This window comes from Apodemus sylvaticus, chromosome 8 (genome assembly GCF_947179515.1).
Source record: "Apodemus sylvaticus chromosome 8, mApoSyl1.1, whole genome shotgun sequence".
In the NCBI taxonomy this organism is placed as follows: Eukaryota; Metazoa; Chordata; class Mammalia; order Rodentia; family Muridae; genus Apodemus; species Apodemus sylvaticus.
The window spans coordinates 98,350,118-98,373,312 of record NC_067479.1 but is presented as its reverse complement, the minus strand read 5'-3'; the positions used below and the strand labels follow the sequence as shown (position 1 = coordinate 98,373,312).

At 39.3% G+C, this 23,195-nt stretch overlaps 1 protein-coding gene across 2 annotated transcripts in view; it reads left to right on the top strand.

Moving 5' to 3' along the window:
* Shld2 (shieldin complex subunit 2) overlaps nt 1-23,195 on the top strand; it is an 80,032-nt gene that overhangs the window by 34,917 nt on the left and 21,920 nt on the right. For both annotated transcript variants that reach the window (XM_052190174.1, XM_052190175.1), the window contains 2 exons: nt 7,414-8,916; nt 17,095-17,202. In XM_052190174.1, the coding sequence (XP_052046134.1) occupies nt 7,419-8,916; nt 17,095-17,202 (1,606 nt within the window). In that variant the 5' untranslated portion in view covers nt 7,414-7,418. The remainder of the gene's footprint in view (nt 1-7,413; nt 8,917-17,094; nt 17,203-23,195) is intronic.

Here is a 23,195-nt window from a genome sequence, read left to right as displayed (position 1 = left end):
CCATACCACTCACACACTCATCATTCCCATAACAGCACCCTTTGGTATACTTCTAAAAAGTGTATTATTTGGAGTGTATGTGTGTAGATAAAATGCATGCCTCGGCATGTAGAGGTCAAAGATATCTTTCCTGTTCTTTGGTAGGTTCTTTCCTTCCATTGTGAGGTCGAGATTGAATTCAGGCCTTTGACAGGCTTGCTCAGTATGTAACTGTATCTCCCGAGCCATCTAACTGGCCCTGTTATAATTAATCAGTTTTACATAGTCAAGGCCATTTTCTAACTAATTCCTAAAGAGTGGAAGTCCCACACGTAAGCTATTTGTTGAGATAAATGAAGGCATAGTGTAATGGCTGTCATAGGTAAGTAACCATGTGCTATACATTAGTTGGGTTCATTTCTGGATCTGGGGGCTGTGTCAAGACTGATTGTGTTACTCAGTGTGTGCCAACATCTACCCCTGCATAGAAGGGAAGGGGACCTTTGAATTTTCATCTTCTATTCTTCTGTGATACTATCAAGTGTAGTAATGCTACATATATGAATAGGTCTAAAGTTGAAGAAGGGTCACAAACTTGTAAAGCATAATTGAATATTTAATTGGGTATGTGGGAATGAAATGAATAGGCTTGGATTCAGTTCTGTATAGTTGTGTGAAATAACAAGACAGCCCAACAAACAGCAGAATAGAAAAATAAAAATCAGATTAGTGGAGGAGCTCGTTGAGAAAGAGCAGTGTTCTAAAACAGGAACAGAGAGTCTCAGAGTAAGAGTACTGTGAGTACCCATTTGGCAATTTGGACTTTGTTATTGTCTTAATAGAGATAGAAGTGTCAGATTTCAAGATACCGAGAAAATGCTAAGTGAGGACACAGAGCAGGGGAATGTTTTACATTCTTTCTGTATATCTTGGAGATTTGCGTGTACATCTTACAGCCAGCATGGTCCTTAGGTAAGCCAACTAGGACAGCTTTCTGGGTCCTGTGTTGGTTTGGGGAATGGGGATGTTTCTGGGCTGGGCTTTACTTTCCCCCTAAGCATTATTCAGCGTCGTGACTGCTCATGCTCCTAAGAGCTTATGAAAGATGCAGGTGTTAGGCACTTCCATGCTTAGTGTGCTGACTGACAAACATGTCTCCTTTCTGTTGACACCCTGCTTTTAATTCTGCGGGATTTCTTATCTCTCTTTGATGTTCATCACTTTATCTTTCCTGTTATACTATAAATGCCTTAATTTCCCTTATTATTGTTGATTTTCCATTGTTAGCATAATGCCTGACAAGTTATTTTGATTATTAAATAAATTAATGCATATCTGTCTTTTAAAACCCAAAGTAATTTTATTTTGGTGATCTCACAGAATTAAAAATGTAGATGTTTGAGGAAAGGATTGATAAACAGTTACAAACAGCAATAAGGTGAGGATAGAAAACTGACGTTGGATCTGCCTGTTGGAAGGGTCTCATATTGAAGGCATTGTAGCAAGATCGTTGTAATAGGAGACAAATTTAAGTGGGCTGAAGAAAAGAGGAGGGAGAAGCAACAGGGAACTTTGTTTTTTCCTTTAACAGATTCTAGGCTAACGGGAGGAAACCATTAGAGAAGAATACCCCAAGGTCCACAAGGGGAGAGTGTGCTATCAGTGGTTACTTTTATGCCTTGACTTGCTTCGTAAGTATTCTCTTTCCCTCTTGATAGCATTGTGAAGGTTTTTGCAGTGCTATTTGGAGCCTCCTTGTGGTGAATCTAATAATGATGTATAAAATAGAAAAACTTGGTACACTGGTCATCGTATGTGTAGATTATTTTTAGGAGGGTTAAATGAAGGTGGGCTTTGTTGTTGTGATGAGAACACTTAGTTCTTTGCTTTCTAATGAGTTATAATGTGACACCTAAAATTGCTATAACTTTGTTTATATAATACTTTACTGCTATACATTTTAGCTATTTGAAAATCATATTATCTTTATTTTAAGCCCTAATACTTTTCTTAAACACATTTTTAAAAAGACTCATTTTTATTTTTATTTGTATGTGTATGTGTGTGCATACATGTGCATGCGAGTTTGTGCGTATGTGTTTATGCACAAGAAGGAATGGGATTCCCAGGAAGATCCTATGAAGGCATGTGGTGAGCCTGCTGATATCGGTTCTAGAAACCAAGCTTGGTCCCCTGAGAGAGAGAGAGAGCACTGTGCACTACTGACTACCGAGCGTCTCCCCAGGCCCTTAACTGAGACATTTTAGTAGCTGCTATCACTGTTCTCACTGTTCATATACCAGCGATAGAACAATTGTTCTGTATTCTGTCTGAAGACTGTGAAAGAAATGCCTGAATGACCAAGTATAAAAGAACTGGCTTTATGAAAATAGTGCATATTAATTAGATATCATAAAAATTGAACATAGAAGTATTTAAAACAATCATGTATAATCTAGGTCTTTCATGATCCTTTTGAGACAGAGTCTAGCTTTGTAGCCCCAGGCTGGCCTCAAACTTGTAAGCCCTGCTGCTTTTGCTTCTAAAATACCGGAATTATAAGTGTGCTCTAGTATACCTAGGCAATCCTGATCCTTGATGCTTTTCTGTATTTTTAAAATATAAATACTTTTGAACATTTTAACAGATATCCCTGTAACTATATCCAGTTCTTAAAAATGAAACTTCACCAATGCAGTTGTTGCCTTATGAGGACCCTTACCACAGTCCCATTACTGCCTGCCAAGGTCAGCTGCAGCCTTTGTTGTTTAATTTTGTGTGTTTATGTGTATGTGCATGAATGTACACATGTGCCTTTGTTTGTTTGTGTGTGTAAGTCAGAGGTCACTCGTCAGATGTTGTTCTTAGGTAGCCATCCACCTTATTTTTTAAAAAAACATTTCTTGCATGCATGTGTGGCTGGCATGTGTGGAGGCCAGAGGACGACTTTGCAGTCATTTCTCTCCTTTCACCTCCATATGCTGTATTAGTAACCTGTCTGTTGCTGTGGATAAAACTCTGTGACCAAGGCAGCTTATAAAAGCAAGAGTTTATTTGGTCTTATGGTCTGGGGGAGGTGTGGTCTCAGGAAGCTGAGGGATCAGGTCGTAAACTATAAATACAAAGCAGTTTTTGAACGGGAAATGGCTATAAACTCTTATAGCACTTCTTTCAGCAAGGTTTCATTTCCCCAAACAACACCTCGGACTGGGGATCAGGAGCTCAAAAGCACTCATTCACACTACCACTCATGGGTTCAAGGGATCAAACTCAGGATGCAGACTGCTGAGGCGTCTCTCCAGCCCTGGCCTGGCTTCCATGGGTGCTGGGGACTCAGCTCAGGTCCTCATCCTTGCATGGCAGGAACTCTAGTGACGGAGCAGTTCCCTAGCCACGTGCTTTTCATTTTGTGGCACATTTTAAAACTTCATACATTCATGCCATAAATAAAAGTCTCTTTTTTTTAATGGGTTGCTTTGTTTTTTGTTTCAGTGTTTTTGAGACAGAGTGTCTCTCTCTATAGCCCTGGAACTCACTATATAGACTATGCTAGTCTCTAACTCACAGAAATCCACCTGGCTCTGCCTCCTAGGTACTGGGATAAAGGTTTGTGGATTCTTTGTTTTTGTTTTTGTTTTTTTTTTTTTTTGTTTTTTTTTGGATTTGGTTTTTTTGAGACAGGGTTTCTCTGTATAGTCCTGGCTGGAACTCACTCTGTAGACCAAGCTGGCCTTGAACTCAGAAAGTGGATTCTTATTCTTAAAATTTCCACTAAGAGTTAGTGCTTAGAAGATGCATCTATATTAGCATCTGGATCTCTTCTTTATATTTTTTGTTGCAAATCCACTGTTCTCTTCATGGGCTGCTACTGTATTTCTAGTGTATGCTTGGAAAGTCTGCTGTCATCTCTCCTGAGATTCTCTGCTTTAGTAGTATTCTGACAGGTATTCCTCAAAGTGGACACTACATGAATGCTGGGACTCCAGGGATGAACCAGAAATGGTGGAGGCTAGGCCAACTTAGACAGTGACTTCCGGAACAGCTTGGGCTGCAAGCTAAGACCCTGTCTTAAGATCAGTCAGTCTTTGAGACACCCAAACTCAGGATTTTTTATTCCTCCCTTCCTCATTCATTCATTCATTCATTCATTCATTCACTCACTTATTCACTCATTCATACATTTATTTCCTCTCTCTTCCCTTTCCCACCTTCCCTCCCTCTCTTCTTCCTTCCCTCCTTCCTTCCCTCCCTCCCTCCCAACCTCTCTCCCTCCCAACCTCCCTCCCTCCCTTCCTTCCTCCCTTCCTCCCTTCCTCCCTTCCTCCCTTCCTCCCTTCCTCCCTTCCTCCCTTCCTCCCTTCCTCCCTTCCTCCCTTCCTTCCTTCCTTCCTTCCTTCCTTCCTTCCTTCCTTCCTTCCTTCCTTCCTTCCTCCCTCCTGTGGCACTTGAGATCAAACTCTACTAAAGAGTTGTTCATAGTAGGCAAGTGTTCCTTCACTAATTTATATCTCTAGTTCTTTGCAATTTCCAACATACACAAAGTAAGTTAATGGAATTGTCATGTGTGTCATTGTCTTGCCCACCTGTTATTAGCACACAACCTTACTGAGATCTGATACCAGAGTGAAGAAGAGACAGTCTTGCATGAACATATCAGATTTTACCTGGCTGGAGTCAGCACCTTTTTCTTGTAAGCGAGAGGACATGAATTCGGATCTGCAGCCACTCACGTAAAAGTTGTGCATGGCCTGTGGGTAACCCTAGTGTTGGGAGAGCAGAGATAGATACATCCTGGGAACTGATTGGCCAGCCAGCAGAAAACCTGAGATCAAGTGAGAGACACTGTCTCAAAAGAGAACAGTAGAGGATACTCAGTGTCTTTCTCTGGCTTTTTCATGTGTTTTTACACACACACACACACACACACACACACACACACACACACACACACAGAGTGTGTGGAAGTTCAGCTGTTACAGGAAGCTAGGAGAGAATCTAGATCTCATGCAGTTGTATTGATAAATGTGAAAGAAATCAGTAATATGGTCATTTGTTGTATGTGAGGACCAGGCGCAGATGCTGGAGATTTAGAGGGAAGAGATATAAAAGTTATTTCCAAAGGAATTATGTATGTAGGATCAAGATTGCTAGGACCCACTTTGGAATTAATGGTAATGAATTTAAAACAAGTCCACCTTTCCGATAGTCATGCCCCCCACCCCAGCCCAGTTTGTAGTCAAAGTAAGTAAGGATTCACTCTGTTTGATTCTTTACAATCAATAGGATTGATCTATTTACATCAGGTGCTATAGTTTGCCACACCAACGCCAGTAGATTCTGTGTGACAAAAAAGTTCCACAGACTGAGGCGTTTGACTCTGAAGGCGAGGAAGTCTCCTGGGAAGGCTGTGGAGGATAATTCTGAGCTTTCCTCTTTTCCTCTTTCACAAGGTGATCCTTAGAGCCCTGGCGATAATCAGTTCTTTGAAGCGGACTCACTGACTGCAAACTCTTTTTTAAGAATTGCAACTTTGCCTCATAATCATTTACGTAATTACGACCTTCCAACTACATGCAGGTTTATATGGCTATGTGTATGTAGATGAGGGTGGCTCTGGCACTGTGGTATGGAAAGCATCGATTAAGTCAGGAAGTTTTTACAAGGTAAAAGCTAAATGTTAGATAAAGATCACTCACAAAAACTCATTAAGACCCGGGGGGGGGGGGGGTATAAGAAACTTCAAACTCTTTTTAAAGGTTTGCTGTTAACTACAAGTTACTCTGTATTATAATCAGGAAGATTGATGCTATCTATAAATTTATCCTCTAAATCTGTTACATGGGAAACATTGTACCTGATTGATTTTGCATTTCCTTGTGCAAAATGGTTATGATAATTGTGCCTGCCTCACTGGCTACATCTTTTGCATTGGTAATACCAACTCTTCATGTTTAAAAATGAACATGAAGAGTTGGTATTACCAATGAACTCCTTACTTTAGAGCTCCTAAATACATTCAGATTCAAGCCGCCTCTGTGTGTGGTTGCTGTTTGTCACCTCCGAACCTGTTTCTCTCCCGAAATCCAAAGTCCCTCCTCCGATCTAAATCTCCCCCCTCCACCCCCCACCATCCTCGGCAATAGTTAATGGATAGAAAGTTTAAATGATGAGTTTCTTTTTATATGTTTATATATTCCATGAACAACTCTTTGAGTTTGATCTCAAGTGCCTCAGGAAAAGAAAGAAAGAAGGAAGGAAGGAAAAAGAAAGGAGAGAAGAAGAGAGGGAGGAAATGAATGAATGGATGAGGCAGGGAGGAATAAGAAAAAGAAAAAAATTGTATTATAGAGAAGATAAAGCTGGGCATAGTAGTATATACCTGTAAACCCAGCATTTGGGAGGTAGAGGGAAGGGTAGGAGTTCTAGGACATCTTGGATGTGTAGTAAACTCAGGGCCAGCCTTGATTACATAGGCCCTGTCTCATAATATACCCCCCAATAAAGAAAAAAATGAAAAATATAGAAACAGTGATTTTTCAATTACTACACTAATTGTTTGTATATTTTACAGAAAGCCTCACTCAAACAAACAAAACCCATGTTCTTTCCTTTTAGTTTGAGCTTTTTATGTTAGTTTTGATATTGAGTTCAGAGGAAGACAGAGAATCTATGGATATTTAAAGGTAATATAATACAATAATAAATAATGTCTACCCTTTAAAACTAAGTTATTAGCCAGGCGTGGTGGCGCACGCCTGTAATCCCAGCACTTGGGAGGCAGAGGCAGGCGGATTTCTGAGTTCGAGGCTAGCCTGGTCTACAGAGTGAGTTCCAGGACAGCCAGGACTACACAGAGAAACCCTGTCTCAAAAAAAAAAAAACAAAAACAAACAAACAAACAAAAAAACAAAAAAAAAACCCCACCAAACTAAAACTAAGTTATTTGATTAGGGCAGGATTTAACAGCATAGGAAATGAACATTCTAAAAACGTACTTGTTTGATACTTACTTTGTTTCTCTGAATATTTTAAAATTAAAATTTATTATCATTACTATTTGTGTGTGTGTGTGTGTGTGTGTGTGTGTGATGTATGTGTTAGTAGGTATGTTTGTGGTGTGTGTGTAGAGGTCAGAGGATAACTTTGAGAGTCACTTCCCTCTTTCTATCCTGGTTTCAAGGGACTGAACTCAGGTTGCCAGGCTAGCGTTGTAAGTGCTGCTGCCCACTGAGCCACCTTGCTGTCCTTTTTCTCAGCCTTTAACTGAAGACTTTCTTATGACTAATTTGATTTTCTTATAGTTTCTTATTTATTAATTTTATAGTTGAATAGCATACCAAAATAACCAACCCATGTGTTTGTGATCAATAGTTCGTTTTTTAACAGATATAAGAATATACTAATACATTAATTTTGAAATTTTATTTTTATCAGAAATTATGAGTCGAGGATCTCAACTTCACATTTTTTGGGGTGCTCCAGTTGCTCCACTGAAAACAACAGTATCACAGGGAACTGCCGCTGCCAACACATGGGAAAAAGTCCGACTCTTTCACAAACAGCATTCTTGGTATCTGAAGACTGGAAATCAGGAGTATAAAAATCTGGGAGATTGTCAAGTCCCTGAAGGTCCTGGCCCTCCAGGCTTTCTTAGTGGTCATCTTTTAACAACTAATGTGAGTGGATCTGTTCAGGCGGAAGAAGACTTTAAACATTCTACTTCTGAAGCACAGAGTGAAAAGTCCCAGTTCAACCTGAGTGATAGGACTAGTGTACAAATATGTGGACTTATGGACAGAGTTCAGCATTTACCTGAAGAAGAAAAATATCAAAAGCTTCGATGTGAAAATAAGAAAATTATAGATGAACAGTCTAAAAATCAGTCAGATCCTTGTGTTCGGAACTTCCAAAGAGATTTGTTTGAGTTAGACCGTAAGTGTGCAGCTGAACTGGATCTGAGCTGTCGTACTGGACAGATGAGTCCAGGGCCAAAGCCTGTGACAACAAAGCCAGAGTCGACAGGAAATCATGAACGACTGAGTCAGGAGAGCTTTTCCTCTGACACAAAGTGTGGACCACAGTATGAGAGAGCAGTCGAAAAGGCCTCAGACCAGAGACTATCTACTGACACTGAATTTCTCAGTGTGATGACCTCCAGCCAGCGTGCTTTTTTTCTAGCTGAAGGGAATGATAAAGGTCAAGACTGTATAAATAAGAGGACTGTAAACATGGAGACAGAACCCACAGGAAGCCAGAGAGTCAGACTAACTGAAGGGGATTTTAGTAAGTCTGGTGGAGATTTGGAAGAAGGATCTGAAAATGAACAAAGCCAAGTATATTCCCTGGAACTTTTTAGTCCCGTTTGTCCTGAATCAGAAAGCAGTCACATTCACATAAACCCTGGAAAAAGTCTTGGAAATACAAGCTCTCAAGGACTGTTCAGTAATGAAGAAAACCTGCCACCAAATGAGGTACGCACTGAGTTGTGTAGCTCAGGAATGTTGTGTCCCCACCTAAGCCGCTCCCATCAGAGTACCACTGAAAGGAGCCGGTGCTCTAAAGACAATTCCCACCATTCTGAAGCTCTTTCTGAAGTCCGTCAGGTGTCCAAGAAGCCAAGGACAGACTCTAATATAAGAGAGGCCGCCAAAAGAGTGCCCCAGAGGATCATGTCTGAATTTAAGGACAGTAAAAAAATATCATTAATAAAAAATTGTGATTCTAAAAATCAGAAGTATAACTGCTTAGTTATGGTGCTAACCCCATGTCATGTGAAGGAAATAAATGTCAAATCTGGACCAAATTCTGGTTCTAAAGTGCCATTAGCAACGATTGTAGTAATTGATCAGTCAGAAATTAAGAAGAGAGTTGTTCTGTGGAGGACTGCAGCGTTTTGGGCACTTACAGTGTTTCTTGGTGATATAATTTTACTTACAGGTAAGGTCATCGGGGTATAGTGTTAAAATAAAGCTGTGTCTTCTGTTTATTGTTTCCTTTGCCACTTGTCTTCCCCGGGTGTGACTGACCTCTTGTCACGTGTGTTGTGCTTCCTTGGGCTTTGCTCTGTGCTTCCTTCCCATTCATTTTCTCCTCTGGGAAGCCTGCCCTGCTTGGTTGTTGGAATCATCCATCGTGTGTCAGTTGGAGTCTATCACTGGGCTCCTTTCTGCTGTGTCTTGTGTCTGATGAACTAACTCTCTTACGTTACCAGCAGTGTTACTATGATAGGGCAACATCTCTGCTACTTCACTCTAGTTGTGAGTTGTGCTGTGTACGTTAAGCTTCAGGAACAGACACAGATGTTGACTTTTTTGTGTGTGTGTTTTTGAGACAAGGTTTCTCTGTGTAGCCCTGGCTGTCCTGGAACTCAGTCCGTACCAGGCTGGCCTCGAACTCAGAAATCTGTCTCTGCCTCCCAAGTGCTGGAATTAAAGGCATGTGCTACCACTGCCCGGATGATGTTTAGTTTGTTGTTTTGTGACAATCTCATGGAGCCCAGGCTGGCCTTGACTATGCTATTTTACTCAGCTGAGGATAGCCTTGACTATTTGCCAAATGTTGGTACTACAGGTGTGTACTACCACACACTGCTTGATAGTGTTATTTTTTGTGGGTGTGGTGTGCTTGTATGTTTGCAGGTATATGGGTACATGTGTGTGCAGCACACACACACACACATGTTGATGTCAGGGAGTTTTATTGATGGCCTATATTGAGGCAGGGTCACTTGACCTCAGAGATCACCAATTCTGTCTGTCTAAATGACTCAATTTAGGGATCCCGTGCCTCTGCCTCTTTCATTCTGGGATTGTGGGCGCTGCCACGCAGCCTGGCATTTACGTGGGTGCTGGGGATCCAAACTCCATCCTCATGGTTTTGTAGAAAGTGCTTCTATTCCCTGAGCTGTCTCCTCAGCCCTTGTCTGCACTTTTAATACTAAAATTATATTAGTGTTTGAAATAAAAGCCTCATAGAATTAAGCTAATTTCATAGGAATACTTACAGACTGCTCCCTCAAGTTACTGTCTATACATATATCAATACATACATAAGCATCGACCTGCTTATGTATTGAAACTTTTTACCAGGCCCAGAAAATTTAGATCTACATGTGTATCCCATTATTGTAATTAGATGAGGAAGATATTTATTAGCTCTAATTTTCAGTTGAGGACCCCAAGATGCAGAAACAAAGAAACTGCACAATGACACAAATCTAGGAAGAGACAAAACATGATATCATTTAGCCTTAAGAGTCTATGATCTTTTTAAAAGTTTTTTTTTGTTGTTGTTGTTGTTTTGTTTTTTTGAGACCGGGTTTCTCTGTGTAGCTTTGGCCATCCTGGAACTCACTCTGTTGACTAGGCTGTTCCTCGAACTCACCGAGATTCATCCACCTCTGTCTTTTGAGTGCAGGGAATAAAGGTGTGTGCCACCATCGCCTGGCTCTATATCCCTATTATTTAGTTATGATCATAAAGAAGCTAAAATTCTTATCCCCCTCCTTTTCACCTAACACAAGAAATTTAACTTTTTTTTATTTATACGTATTTTGAGACTGGATCCAAGTATGTGGCCTAGCTTGGGGGAATCAGTTCTGCCTCAGCCTCTCTTTGCTGTGGTTTATATGAATGTCCCACCACACTGGACTAAAATCTTTTTACTTGTTCTTAGTTAATTTAAAATCAATACAGTGGCATGGAATGGTGACTCAGGCCCGTAATCCCAGCACTTAAGAGGCAGGGTCAAGAGGTTCCAGAGTTCAATGTGAGCATCAGCTATAAAGAAGTTTGAGGCTAGCTTAGCTACATGAGACCGTGTCTCAAACAAACAAAATAGAAACTAAAACCAATACAGCCTTAGTAAAGCTAGAAGTTAGCTAATCTGACTAACATAGCTAAGAAAGGATGTGATGGAGCTAGGCTTTGTTAGCGTCAGTGAGAAAATGAAATTTGCAATATGTTCATACAATACCAAATTGTTGCACGGAGATGAGACCTTTAATCAGTGTGTCCTGGCGTGTTCTCTTTGGATTGTTAGGGACAATCTTTAATGGAATATAAATGCAAGATTATAACAAACAGGCTTAACATAGCACTTTTGATATGCTGTTCTATCATTGTTAGAACTCATGCTCTGACTCAGGACTTACAGAATTCCTCTTTGCTTGTGATATAGCTGCCCAGCTATAGATCTATTTGCAAGGTGAGAACATACTGTAAGTACTGTTTCTTTGGCAAGTAATACCTCACTGTAAATAAAAACAAAAGTTCTGGTTTTCTTGTCATATTAACCCATTTAATGTGAATTTATTCCCCAGAATTAAGACTCATTTTTGGAGTATCAAAGAAGTTAGGTTTTCCCAACAGTAAAGAGGTGAATCAACCTGTACTGTGATCACTTTTAGTTAAGGCCATTTTATCTCAAGATCATTCAGCATGATTGAAACAAAACAACCCTTTTCTAACAACAAAAACCCCTAACCAACCAACCAACCAACCAACCAACCGACCAACTAAACCAACAAACAAAAACAAGAAAAGAAAACGTCTAGTTTGTTTGTGATCTTCTGGGAGGCCTTTTCTAGGCACATAGAAACAGTCCTGCTACCTCTCTGTTTTTTTCTAACATCCCTACAGTTGTTTACAACTAGGTAACATCAAGTGACTGCTGGAATTTATTTACCCATTTTTCTATTATAAGACAGATTGCTTTTATGAATGCCTTTTAAAAGGTGTCTTTGTTGTTGTTGTATTATTTCTTAAAAAAAAAAAAAATTAAGGCACATGCCTTTAATCCCAGCACTCAGGAGATAGAAGCAGGTGGATCTCTGTGAGTTCAAGGCCATCTTGGTCTAGAGAGTGAGTTCCAAGACAGCCAAAGTTACATAGTGACACCTTGTCTCAAAAGGAAAACAAAACAAATACTGTCCCCCCAAACAACAAAACCCCCAAAACAGACAAAAGAAAACAAAATGTTTAGTTTATTGTTTTCTTTTTGCGGAACAAATGGGAAATTTGTGAGAAAAGAAAGCTATACTTTTATATTGTCTTATCTTTAGTAGTGAATTGTATTCACATAGAAATTTATGAGTGATATCCATTTTTAATCTATATCATTCAACTGTGCATTATTATATTTCTACCTTTAGTAGCTCATTCTACCTATTGATAGAGATCTCAGAATTGAAAATTTCTCTGTAAAAGATAAGTTCTAGAACTTGTTCTGTGCAGAGAGCGTGGTAGACTTTTAATAGCAGAAGGTGCTAGAAGTTTGAATTGTCTCTGAGTGTCTACTATTAGAGTTAGAAAGAAGATGGCCTAGGACTTACCCTTGAAGAGTCCTAGTGTTTAGAATGGAAGGACAGGAGCTAAAAGTTGGGTCATAGGAGTGAATGGATAAAAGAACCAGGGTTACCTTACCCATCACCTACTGTCTCATGAATCCAACATAGAATTTGCAATTTTCTTAAAATTTCTCAGATATTCTTGTCTTCTGAACAGCAGGTATTCTAAGCATCACATTGTGAAAAGTCTTTTTTTTTTTTTTTTTTTTTTAATGTTGTTGGGAACTGAACCCAGGGCCTCACACATAGGAGTCATGTGCTCTTTTAATGACAGGTTTTGAAAGCTATGCTAGCTCTTTCTGGTTAGGTAGTAGGGCGCCACTGAATATTAGTGTTAATATACTACTCATAATATTTTTATACAACAATTATATCTTACCCATGAGTTATTTGAAAAGTTTATATATGTATATAGTATATTTCTATCATATCCGCCTTCATAACTTCTTTCCAACCCCTCTCAGAACTTCCACCCAGTTATTTTTACCTGTTGGGTGTGTTAATTCCTACTAAATGTTTTTTCTCTATAGCTTTTTCTTTTCCTTTTTTCCCATTTTTATTTATTTTATGTGTGTGAGTACACTGTAGGTATCTTTAGACACACCAGAGGAGGGCATCAGATCCCATTACAGATGGTTGTGAACTCAGGACCTCTGGGAGAGCACTCTTAACTGCTGAGCCATCTCTCCAGCCCCCAGCTTTTTCTTTTCCATTTGATGTTTCTTAACTCTAAAGTATTTCACTTTCAACATCTACAAAATCTGATTGTCATGCTGCTTATGGAAAAATAATAGAAAAAAATTTAAATGCTGCCATGTATGCATGTATATTCATAGTATAACGGACTGACACTCTCTGATTACTGTTTGAGACAATGCTGCTTTGGAATCCATAATCTTTCCCCCACTATTTTTTTTTCTCAAGAAACAAAATTGCCTTTATTACAAATTTCTGCAAACTAGAAAATCCAAAGATGTATTCCAGTTACCTTCTAAACCAAACCACTGCAAATTCTATTTACATTATTTCTCAGCCCTGGCCTTGAGGCTTTTAAAGTTCTAAGAATACTTTGACTCATTCTTGCTTCTTTGGGTAAATTTAAGTCATTCACATGAATCCAAATGTCACACATCCTATATAATTTAAAGGTTAACAAGTTAGAAGATTCTCCAGCACCAGGAAGTTTAATCTTAGAAAAAAAAACAAAAAAAAAACCAGGTTTCACATCTGCTGTGTGGCGTCATTAACAGCAAGGACAGTGTACAATTGAAACTGACTGTCCTAATTCTTTCCAGTTTTAGCATTCTCAGAACGATCCCATCTTTGATAATGGCAGAAGGTGCAGAGACATCTGAATGGCTCACTGTCCCCTTTAGACTTATGGCCTTCAAGCCTTTTTTGTCTCTATTCAATCCGGATAAATCTTTTCATCCTTGCTATAGGCTCTTCAGCACCGACAACAATGTGCAGACCCTTCTTTTGGGAAAGGTGCTTTGAACTTCCCTCCAGATTCTTTCACTTCTGTTCTCCACAGGTCTGCTCTCAATCTGGTGACCTGGGGTTCAAGGTTAGCTTTTTCATGACCTTTATTAGTGTTTCTGGTTGTAGGACTTCTGAATCATCAGATGAGTCCTCTTCGTCTTTTGTCTGAGGAGTTTCTGGGTCCTCAACTGGGTGGACTTTCTCTGATGGCTCTTTCGTGGCAATGGGCAAACACCCCAAAAACTGGCTCTGAACAAAATTTCTTAGTCTTTGAAAGACCTAAACCCAAGCCCCAACTGGCAGAGGCGAAGTGAGGTTCCCCTCCTCCCCCAATCTTAAAACTGCTTAGTAGTAGTGCACTTGTCTAGCATGGCTATAACCCTAAGTTATATCTATTAAAAGCCTGTGCTGTGAGCATCCATCCATCCATTTATTTTCCCCCTTTTATTTTTTGAGGCAGTCTTACTCTATAGCCTAAGTTGGCCTCAGACTCGTGGCAGCTGACCTGCTTCTACTTCCTAAGTAATAGGATTACAGGAATACACCATGCCTGGTGAAACCATTTTGTTTCATTGTCACCCTAAGAACTTAGGATCACACCATGATAGGGAAATAGCTACCATTAAGTTACATCTCTAGCCCATCATTCTTTGATTTGTAGAAATACCTGAACATGGTATTATATCTGACAGTTACACCCACCAACCTGAAATGAAAAGCTGTTTGGAAATACAGCTGCTCATTGTAGTGTATGCGCTTGATCCCAGTACCCGGGAGGCAGAGGCAGAGGCAGAGGCAGAGGCAGAGGCAGAGGCAGGGAGGCAGGGAGGCAGGGAGGCAGGGAGGCAGGGAGGCAGGGAGGCAGGGAGGCAGGGAGGCAGGGAGAGAGGCAGAGAGAGAGGCAGAGAGAGAGGCAGAGAGAGAGGCAGAGAGAGAGGCAGAGAGAGAGGCAGAGAGAGAGGCAGAGAGAGAGGCAGAGAGAGAGGCAGAGAGAGAGGCAGAGAGGCAGGCAAATCTCTTGAGTTCAAGGCCAGCCTGGTCTTTATAGTAAATTACAGGAAAGTCAGAGCAACATAGTGAGACCATATCTCAAATATATATATATTCTCCAAGGTGAACATGTAATAAAGTGATAATTTGAATCTTATATATCTAAAATCTATCCATGATGTAACTTGTTTGACAGTGAAGTCCTTGTTGATTAATATTTTTTATCAACTTAATTCAAGGTAGAGTCATTAGAGAAGAGGGAAACTCAGTTGAGAAAATGCCCCCATCTGTAGATAAGCCTATGGGGAATTTTTCTTGATTGATGAATTATGTGGTAGAGCCCAGGCCATTGGGGGTGCCATTCCTGAGCAGGTGGTCCTGGGTTGTATAAGAAAGACTGAACAAGCAGTGGAGAATAACCTCTGGAGAGTAAGCTATTACACAGCATTCCTCCATGGTTTCTGCTTCAGTTCCTGCTCCCAGGTTTCTGCACTGAGTTTCTGCCCTGACTTCCCTCAGTGAAAAACTGAACTGTAAGATGAAATAAACCCTTCCCTATAGGTTACTTTCAGTCAGGTCTTCATCACAGCAATGGGAAGCAAGACATTCAACTGTAAGTCATGTAGCAGATCATTACAAGCAGGAGTAAAGTATCTGTAGTTGCCTGCACCTCCACAGTTACCCACCACAAGCAGTGAGCATCAGGCATTGGATGTACCATACTGTAACTCATTGGTGTCTGAGTCAGACAGGCACTGCAGAATATCTGGAATCCAAGCATCTTGCCTCTGTAGTTCAGCTATTGTTTTTTTTTTTTTTTTCTTGTGTCCATCTTTAGCTTTAATAGTCCCTGGATCTGATTCTCAAAATTTTCCAGAATTGTAGAATAGTATACCACTATTGGCAAGGACTAGAAGATGAATAAAAAGTTGATATTCTCTAAACAGAACAACATGTCACACTTAGAAATTGGTTGCCAAGTATATTCCAAGGGACAATACATTGAAAGATCAAAAAAAAAAAAAACCAAACAAAACAAACAAACAAACAAAAACCTGAAAAAAGTTGTAACTCAAACTCACCATGCTGTAGCTCTTCAGTGAGTGAGACAAGAATCAGTATTTAGGTCTGCTGTAAGTCCAACCACATAATAACTAGGAAAGAGGAGCCTAGCTTTATTTTTCTGACAAAATTCCTTACTAACTTTGAGCTTTCTAAGGAAAACTGTGTTGTATACTTTTGCTTGTATTACTTGTGAATGAGCAATCATCTACATGCTTTTTCCTCATAGACAAAGCAAATGCTGACCCACTCTTGATATTCTGGGCATCAGTATTAGTTTCAGCTTCCAGAACACTAATGACTGATATTTGGTAGTACTCCTCAGCGTTGGCATACTTGTCATCATATAACTAAAACATTAAAAGCAATGTAGTTGAATGTATAATATATATAAGTTCCTATATCAAGGGGATTACTTCAGTCTGATCCATGGTATTGACATTTGGTCTTTTTGCTGAGATAAGCCACAATGATGTATGCCCAAACTAAGTGGCCAAATAAACACATCCATTATAGATTCTCAAATCTATTAATGAAGAATCTGTAGCATATTTCAGTACTGGTACAGCCATGGAGAAATGACCTTATCTTGTGGCCCAATGAGATAGTGCTGAATACAGGTCCTCTCCAAGTTTAGCACCTTTTGAAACTGCATGATGATAGCCCAATGGAAGAATGTAGCTTTTTCTTTGGTTGCCATGTGTATAATAGTGTTCATACATTCTATATTATCTAGGCTTCACTATGTTCATGTGCTGTAGTTCCACCCAAGAAGTTCTTCATATTCATGATTTTAATGGTGTTGGGGTTTGATTTCCTCTGGATAGAAAAGGGGAATGCTTCAGTATTTCACTACTGCTGGTGCTCTGCCATTTTGGTGTGATATCATTCCTACTGCTGCATGCTGGGAAAAAGTAGTGGGGTTTGGGATGGGAAGGGAAGCTCAGCTGAAAGCAATGTGAATGTCGCTTCCTCCTCTTCCCTTAGACTAGGTGACTCCTGGCTTGTTCATGCCTCAGAAGGCAAGGGTCTAGGGTCAGAAATTAAATTTGCTGTTTTATTGTTTTGAGCCTTTGGGTAGGTCTTTCAGCCTAACAGAACTTTAGTTGCTTGGTGTGTGAGATGTATGCATCGTGTTTTGCTATGATTGGTTACTGTTACTACTCTGTTTAATAAGTTAACCACTGTCTAAAGGAGTTTATAGCGTGACCAGATTTCATTTGTTTTGTTTTTAGATGTTGTTGTTTATGAGGATCAGTGGATTGGTGAGACAGTACTCCAATCAACAGTCACCAGTCAGTTACTGAATCTTGGAAGTTATTCACATATCCAGCCTGAAAAATGTAAGACATATTTTGAATATGCTGAACTTAGGATGTGTTAATTAGGATCTTTTGGCTTTAGGATAGTAGAAAACCAGTATGAGCATACTTTGGGTTTGGGTCTTTTCTGCATTAGTGATGCTCCCAGTGGCAGAGAGCCGTAGCTCGCATCAGCATTGGTTGTAAGGTGAGCCACTGAGACGGCACACTTTGCTGTGCTGCTAAGTGGGGACAGGTGGTAGCTTAGGGATACTTAACACAGTTTTGTTATGTCTTTGGTTTCTTGTGGGGTTACTGGAATGTTACTTCATTGTAAACCCATTGTAAGTCTACAAACAGATACGTTAGGAAAGATTTGAATAAGATGTTTGTTTTTTCTAAACATCTATTTTCATTTGTAAGCTGAAATTAGAACTCATTTATTTTATTTTATGTTTTGCAATATTAGTATTGAACATAGGGCCCCACCCAGTGCTAAGCCTGTGCTTTATCTTCATCCTTTTCAAAAAAATTGAAACTAGAACTTAAAAAGATGGGTAAATGGGGGGAGGTGAGGGGTGGTGGTGGGGAGGATAGGGGGAGGGGGAGGGGGGCAGCCCCAGGTGACTGCTGTGTGCCTAGAAGTGAAGAGAGAGAAGATGAACTTGTGTATCATAAATCATATGAAGTGTTGTGGTTCATGCTTCATTTTCTTCTTAGGGTATCTGCAAGGTGCTAGTTCTTAACATTTAATGAGTTTTCTTTTTGAGATACTGTAGAAAAATGTAGACGGGCAAAAATAAGAAAAGGAAAAAAATTGTCAAAGTCCTTCTACTGACTTCTGAAGCTTACCTGTGTCATTTCTCTGGACCTCTGAATCTTTGACATAATTAAAAGTCCGATTGGATGCATACTCAGACTAATGTAGTTTGAACCCTTTTTCTATCATTGCCAAGAAAAAAACTACATTTTTGGTGACCATTGCATATATCACAAGCACTTCTCTTAGAGTTAGTGAGTATTCTGTTATAATGGGTATACTATTGTTTGTTCAATTATTCACTCACTGAAGGACATTTAAGTAATTTCTCATTTGAGGTTTTTAAGAGTATAGATTTTTTGGGGGCTGGAGAGATGGCTCAGAGGTTAAGAGCACTCACTGCTCTTCTGAAGGTCCTGAGTTCAACTCCCAGCAACCACATGGTGGCTCACAACCATCCGTAATGAGATCTGACTGAAGACAGATCTGAAGACAGTGTACTCATGTAAATAATAAATCTTTAAAAAAAAAAAAGAGTAGAGATTTTTGTGTGAGCATAAATGTTTATATCTTTTTTTAAAGATTGATTTATTTATTATATGTGAGTACACTGTAGCTGTCTTCAGACACACCAGAAAAGGGCATCAGATCTCATTATGGATGGTTGTGAGCCACCATGTGCTTGCTGAGATTTGAACTCAGGAACTTTGGAAGAGTAGTAGTCAGTACTTTTTTTTTTTTTTTTTTTTTTTTTTTTTTTTTTTTGGTTTTTTGGATTTGGTTTTTCGAGACAGGGTTTCTCTGTGTAGCCCTGGCTGTCCTGGAACTCACTCCATAGACCAGGCTAGCCTTGAACTCAGAAATCCACCTGCCTCTGCCTCCTAAGTGCTTGGATTACAGGTGTGCGCCACCACCGCCCGGCGTGTCAGTGCTTTTAACTGCTGAGCCATCTCTCTATCCCCCAAATGCTCAAATCTTTGGCACAGATTTCTAAGGTGCATTCCAAATACATAAATAGTTTCATAAGAAATTACCAGCTGGGGCATGGTGGTTGCACACCTTTAATCCCAGCACTTGGGAGGTAGAGGAGGATGGATCTCTGAGTTCGAAACGAGCCTGGTCTACAGAGCAAGTTCCAGGATAGCAGGGGCTACACAGAGCAACCCTATCTCAAAACCAACCAACCAACCACACCTATAGCAACTGATAGAGGGCTCTTTGTGTTTGATCTTTAGCACCTCAAAATACACAAATAAATAACTGAATAAATAAATAAGCCATGTGGAGTATCACATGCTTGAAATCATAGCTACTTGGGAAGCTGATATAGAATATTTTAGAGGCCAGCTTAGGCACTGATACTTAACAAAAATTGGAGACTCTGGGTTGGTCCCCAACACTTCAAAATAAGTATAAGAAATACACCTACTTAGTAGGAATAATTACAACTTTAATGGCACATTTTATAATATTTGTAAGAAAAATTATGTGAGGTATCTGTTCCACAGTAGGGTGACTATAATAAAGCTAGAATTAAGTATTTGAAATGTTTTCACCATAAAGAAACAAGAAATTTACATGGAGAGGGATGTAAACATTGATTTAAATATTTTATGATATGTTTATTTATTGAAGCATTACATGGCATCACATTAATTCACATCTTTATGTGTTTATCAAAAATAGATTTCAGTAAATGAATCCAATCAAGCTCGCTGTGGCAGAGCCCTGACCGACAGATGTGCATCACCAGGGATTTGACCCGACACCACAAACATAAGGAGGATAGGATTCATACCAACAGGACCTTTCAAAGTTCTTCTCCATGTTAGCTTTTACCGTCATCCTGTTTTTAAAAATCTTAATTCATTCTAAGAGATGTTCTGAGTAATAAATTCTAAGGAACTCCTTGAGAAGTCATTTCCCTAATGGCACAAAACATCTCTAATATACAAAGCATAATTAAAGAGGCAGAAGTTGTCACTACTGTACTTAGTACATCAGGTCTGTGTGTGAACAAGGTCACATAGAACTTCAGATACATTAATTCTACAGTATATTGTCAAAAACCCAGGGATTTTCATCAAGGAGGAGTGTAAATCTATGCTTACAAAAGTGCTATAAAACTAGAGATCATTAGCAGCAACAAAAACCAGATTTTTCTTTTTTAAAGTCTTGAAACTTTTAAGACAAATTTTGGATTTAAAGAGTGATATAAAATTTTCAGAAGTAATGGCTTTGATATTTATTGGAACAGAGAAGATATGCTTAAGGCAGCTAATAGACTAATATTTCTTAAGCAAACACTTGTCCCATTAAAAATGAAAGAATAAAAATAAAGTTGGAAGCTCAGAAAATTTGAGAAACAATTTAGTAGGCCATAGAAACCAAAAAGTATAAAATATAACATAAATCAATAATCAATAAGAACAAAATTATGAAACAATTTAAGAAATTATAGTTCTCTCCCCCCCTTCACCCCTTAAGACAGAGTATCTTTGTATGACCCTGGATGTCCTGCAGTATATTAATACCATGCTTGAATACTTATTTATAAGGGTCCACTTATATTTAATATATGTCCCTTTATTGTATTACTATTAATAGAATAATAAAGTCCGAAAGTTTATTGTAGGATATCAGAACTGTTCATATTAGCGGATGTAGAGTGAGGAATATAAAGGAACTTTATATATTTGTAACTGTTTTTATAAATTTAACATTAATTCAGAACATAAAAGCCCAGAGTGGCAGCACACACTTTTAATCCCAGTCTTGGGTGGGAGACGCAGAGGTTGAGGCCGTCCTGATTTATACAGTGAGTAGAAGAGTAGCCAGGGCTGTCCTTGAAAATGCATATCTGTGTTTATGTGTTCGTGTGGAGGGGTGAGGTGCTGTGTGTCTATCGCCCTGCATGTGGAGGCCAGAAGACAACCCTGCGTGATGTCCTCAGAAATGCTATGTACCTCCATTGAACATGGTTTCTCTTGTCCTCCATCTCACCAGTTAGGCTAGCCTGGCTGACTAGCAGGCCTTAGAGTCCTTCTGTGTCTTCTCTCCCCAGCCCTGGAATCACAAGCATATGCTACAAGCCTGGGGCTTTTATGTATTTACTGAACACTGGACTCAGGTCTTTATGCTTGTGAGGAAAACACTTAGCCAATTGAGATAGCTCCCTAGCCTACAAACAGGACATTTAAAAAGTCTTATATAATCATGTCAATAGGTGTAAAGAAATCTATTGATGAAATTCAATATCTATTATTAGAAACAGGCAGAAATTTCTCTTTATGTCATAAAGAGTCTTTATAAAGCCTGTCTTATCCAGTGTTCTATTGGTGTGATGAGACACTACAATCACTTCATCTCTTACAAACGAAAGTATTTAGTTGGGGCTGGCTTACAGTTTTAGAGGCTTAGTCCATTGTCATCATGGAGGGAACATGGCATGCAGGCAGACATGGTGCTGGAGAAGGAGCTGAGAGTTCTACAGCAAGGTCCAAAGGAAGAGAGAGACTCTTTGTCTTGGGCTAGGAAGCCCCACTCCATCCTCAGTGATACACTTCCTTTAATACAGTCACACCTACCCAGCAAGGCCACACCTCCTAATTCTTCTAAGTAGTGTCACTCCCTGATGACTAGGCATTCAACTACATGAGCTTATGGGGCATTCATATTCAAACCACCATAAAACCCAAGGGGGAAAATCATCAAAACTGAAAAATAATGGAAATTTGTTTTTTAAGATTTGGTCGTTAGACTAGGATGCTGCTATTATCACTCTTACTCAACATTATCTTAGAGTTATTAATCAGTGGGCTAAAATACAGAAAAGATACGTAAAATTTGAAAGAATGAAATAAAACATATAAATGATATGGTGGCTTATATTAAGACTTTCTTCAAAAATTATGAGAAGTGATGAGAGAGTTTGGCATGGTATCTAGATATGAGATAAAGACGAAAATCACTTGGATTTCTGGAATTCAACAATAATAACAGAATTAGCTGTTTACAAAATTGCACCAACATATAGTAATAATTCTAACAAAGTATCCAGTATTCAGTAGTATATTGTTTAAACTTCATGAATTTGTGTGTATTCTAAGATTTTTCCTGATATTGATCTTAACTTTATTCTGTTTTGATCATATATACAACAAGGAATAATTGAAATTGTCTTATATCTCTTAATACTTGGTTTGTGTCTTAATATGTGGTCTCTTTTAGAGAAAGTTCCGTGGGCTCAGAAGAATGTATATTCTGTAGTGTTTAGATGGAATACTTTATGGATATTGGTAAATCCATTTGATCTGTGATGCCATTTAATTCAGATATTTTTCTCTCTGTCTCTCTCTGTCGCTGTCTGTCTCTGTCCCTCTGTTCAAGTGACCTGTCAGCTGGAGAGAGTGAGATATTGAGTCACCTACTAGTATGCTGGAGTTAACTGTGGCTTCATAGTTAATATTATTTGTTCTATGAAATTTGGTGTACTTGTCTTTGCATCTATGTTTAGAATTATAATGTCCTTCTGATGGATTGTTCTCTTAATCAGTTGGAGGTAACCTTCATTGCTTTTGGCTAGTTTTGAAGTCTACTTTGTCAGGTGTTTGAATAGTGACACCTGCTTGTTTCCTAGCTCTGTTTGCTTAGAAGACCTTTTCCTTCCTGTCACCCTATGGCAGTGGTTCTCAAATATTCACATTACAATTCATAACAGTAGCAAACTTACAGTTATGAATTTGCAATAATAATTTTATCATTGGAGTCACCACAACATGAGGAGCTGTATTAAAGGGTCATAGCACTGAGAGGGTTGAGAACCACTGCTCAAGGATATTGCCTGTCTTTTTGTGGTGAGGTCCATTTTTTGGAGACAACAAATAGATGTATCCTGCTGGCCTAGTTTCATTTCTTTTGCTGTGATAAAATATCCTGACGAGCAGCTTTGGGGAAAAAGGTTTATTTTAGCTCATAATTCAAGTTTACAGTCCATTGTAGTAGGGAGGTTAAGGTGGCAGAAACTTAAAACGTAATTAAATCTTACCATGGTCAGAAGCAGAGAGAAAAGAATGCGTGGGTGCTTGCTACTCGGGCTCAGTTCCTCCACTGTCCTGAAGTGTAGGACCCAAGCCTCAGGAGTGCCCACAGTGAGTCCGCTTCCCACATCAACACAGTCAAGGCAGTCTCCAGTCAGCCTTCCACTGAGGCTTCCTAGGTGATTCTAGGTTATGTCAGGCTGACAGTAGAACTATCACACCTGTCCTTTGATCCG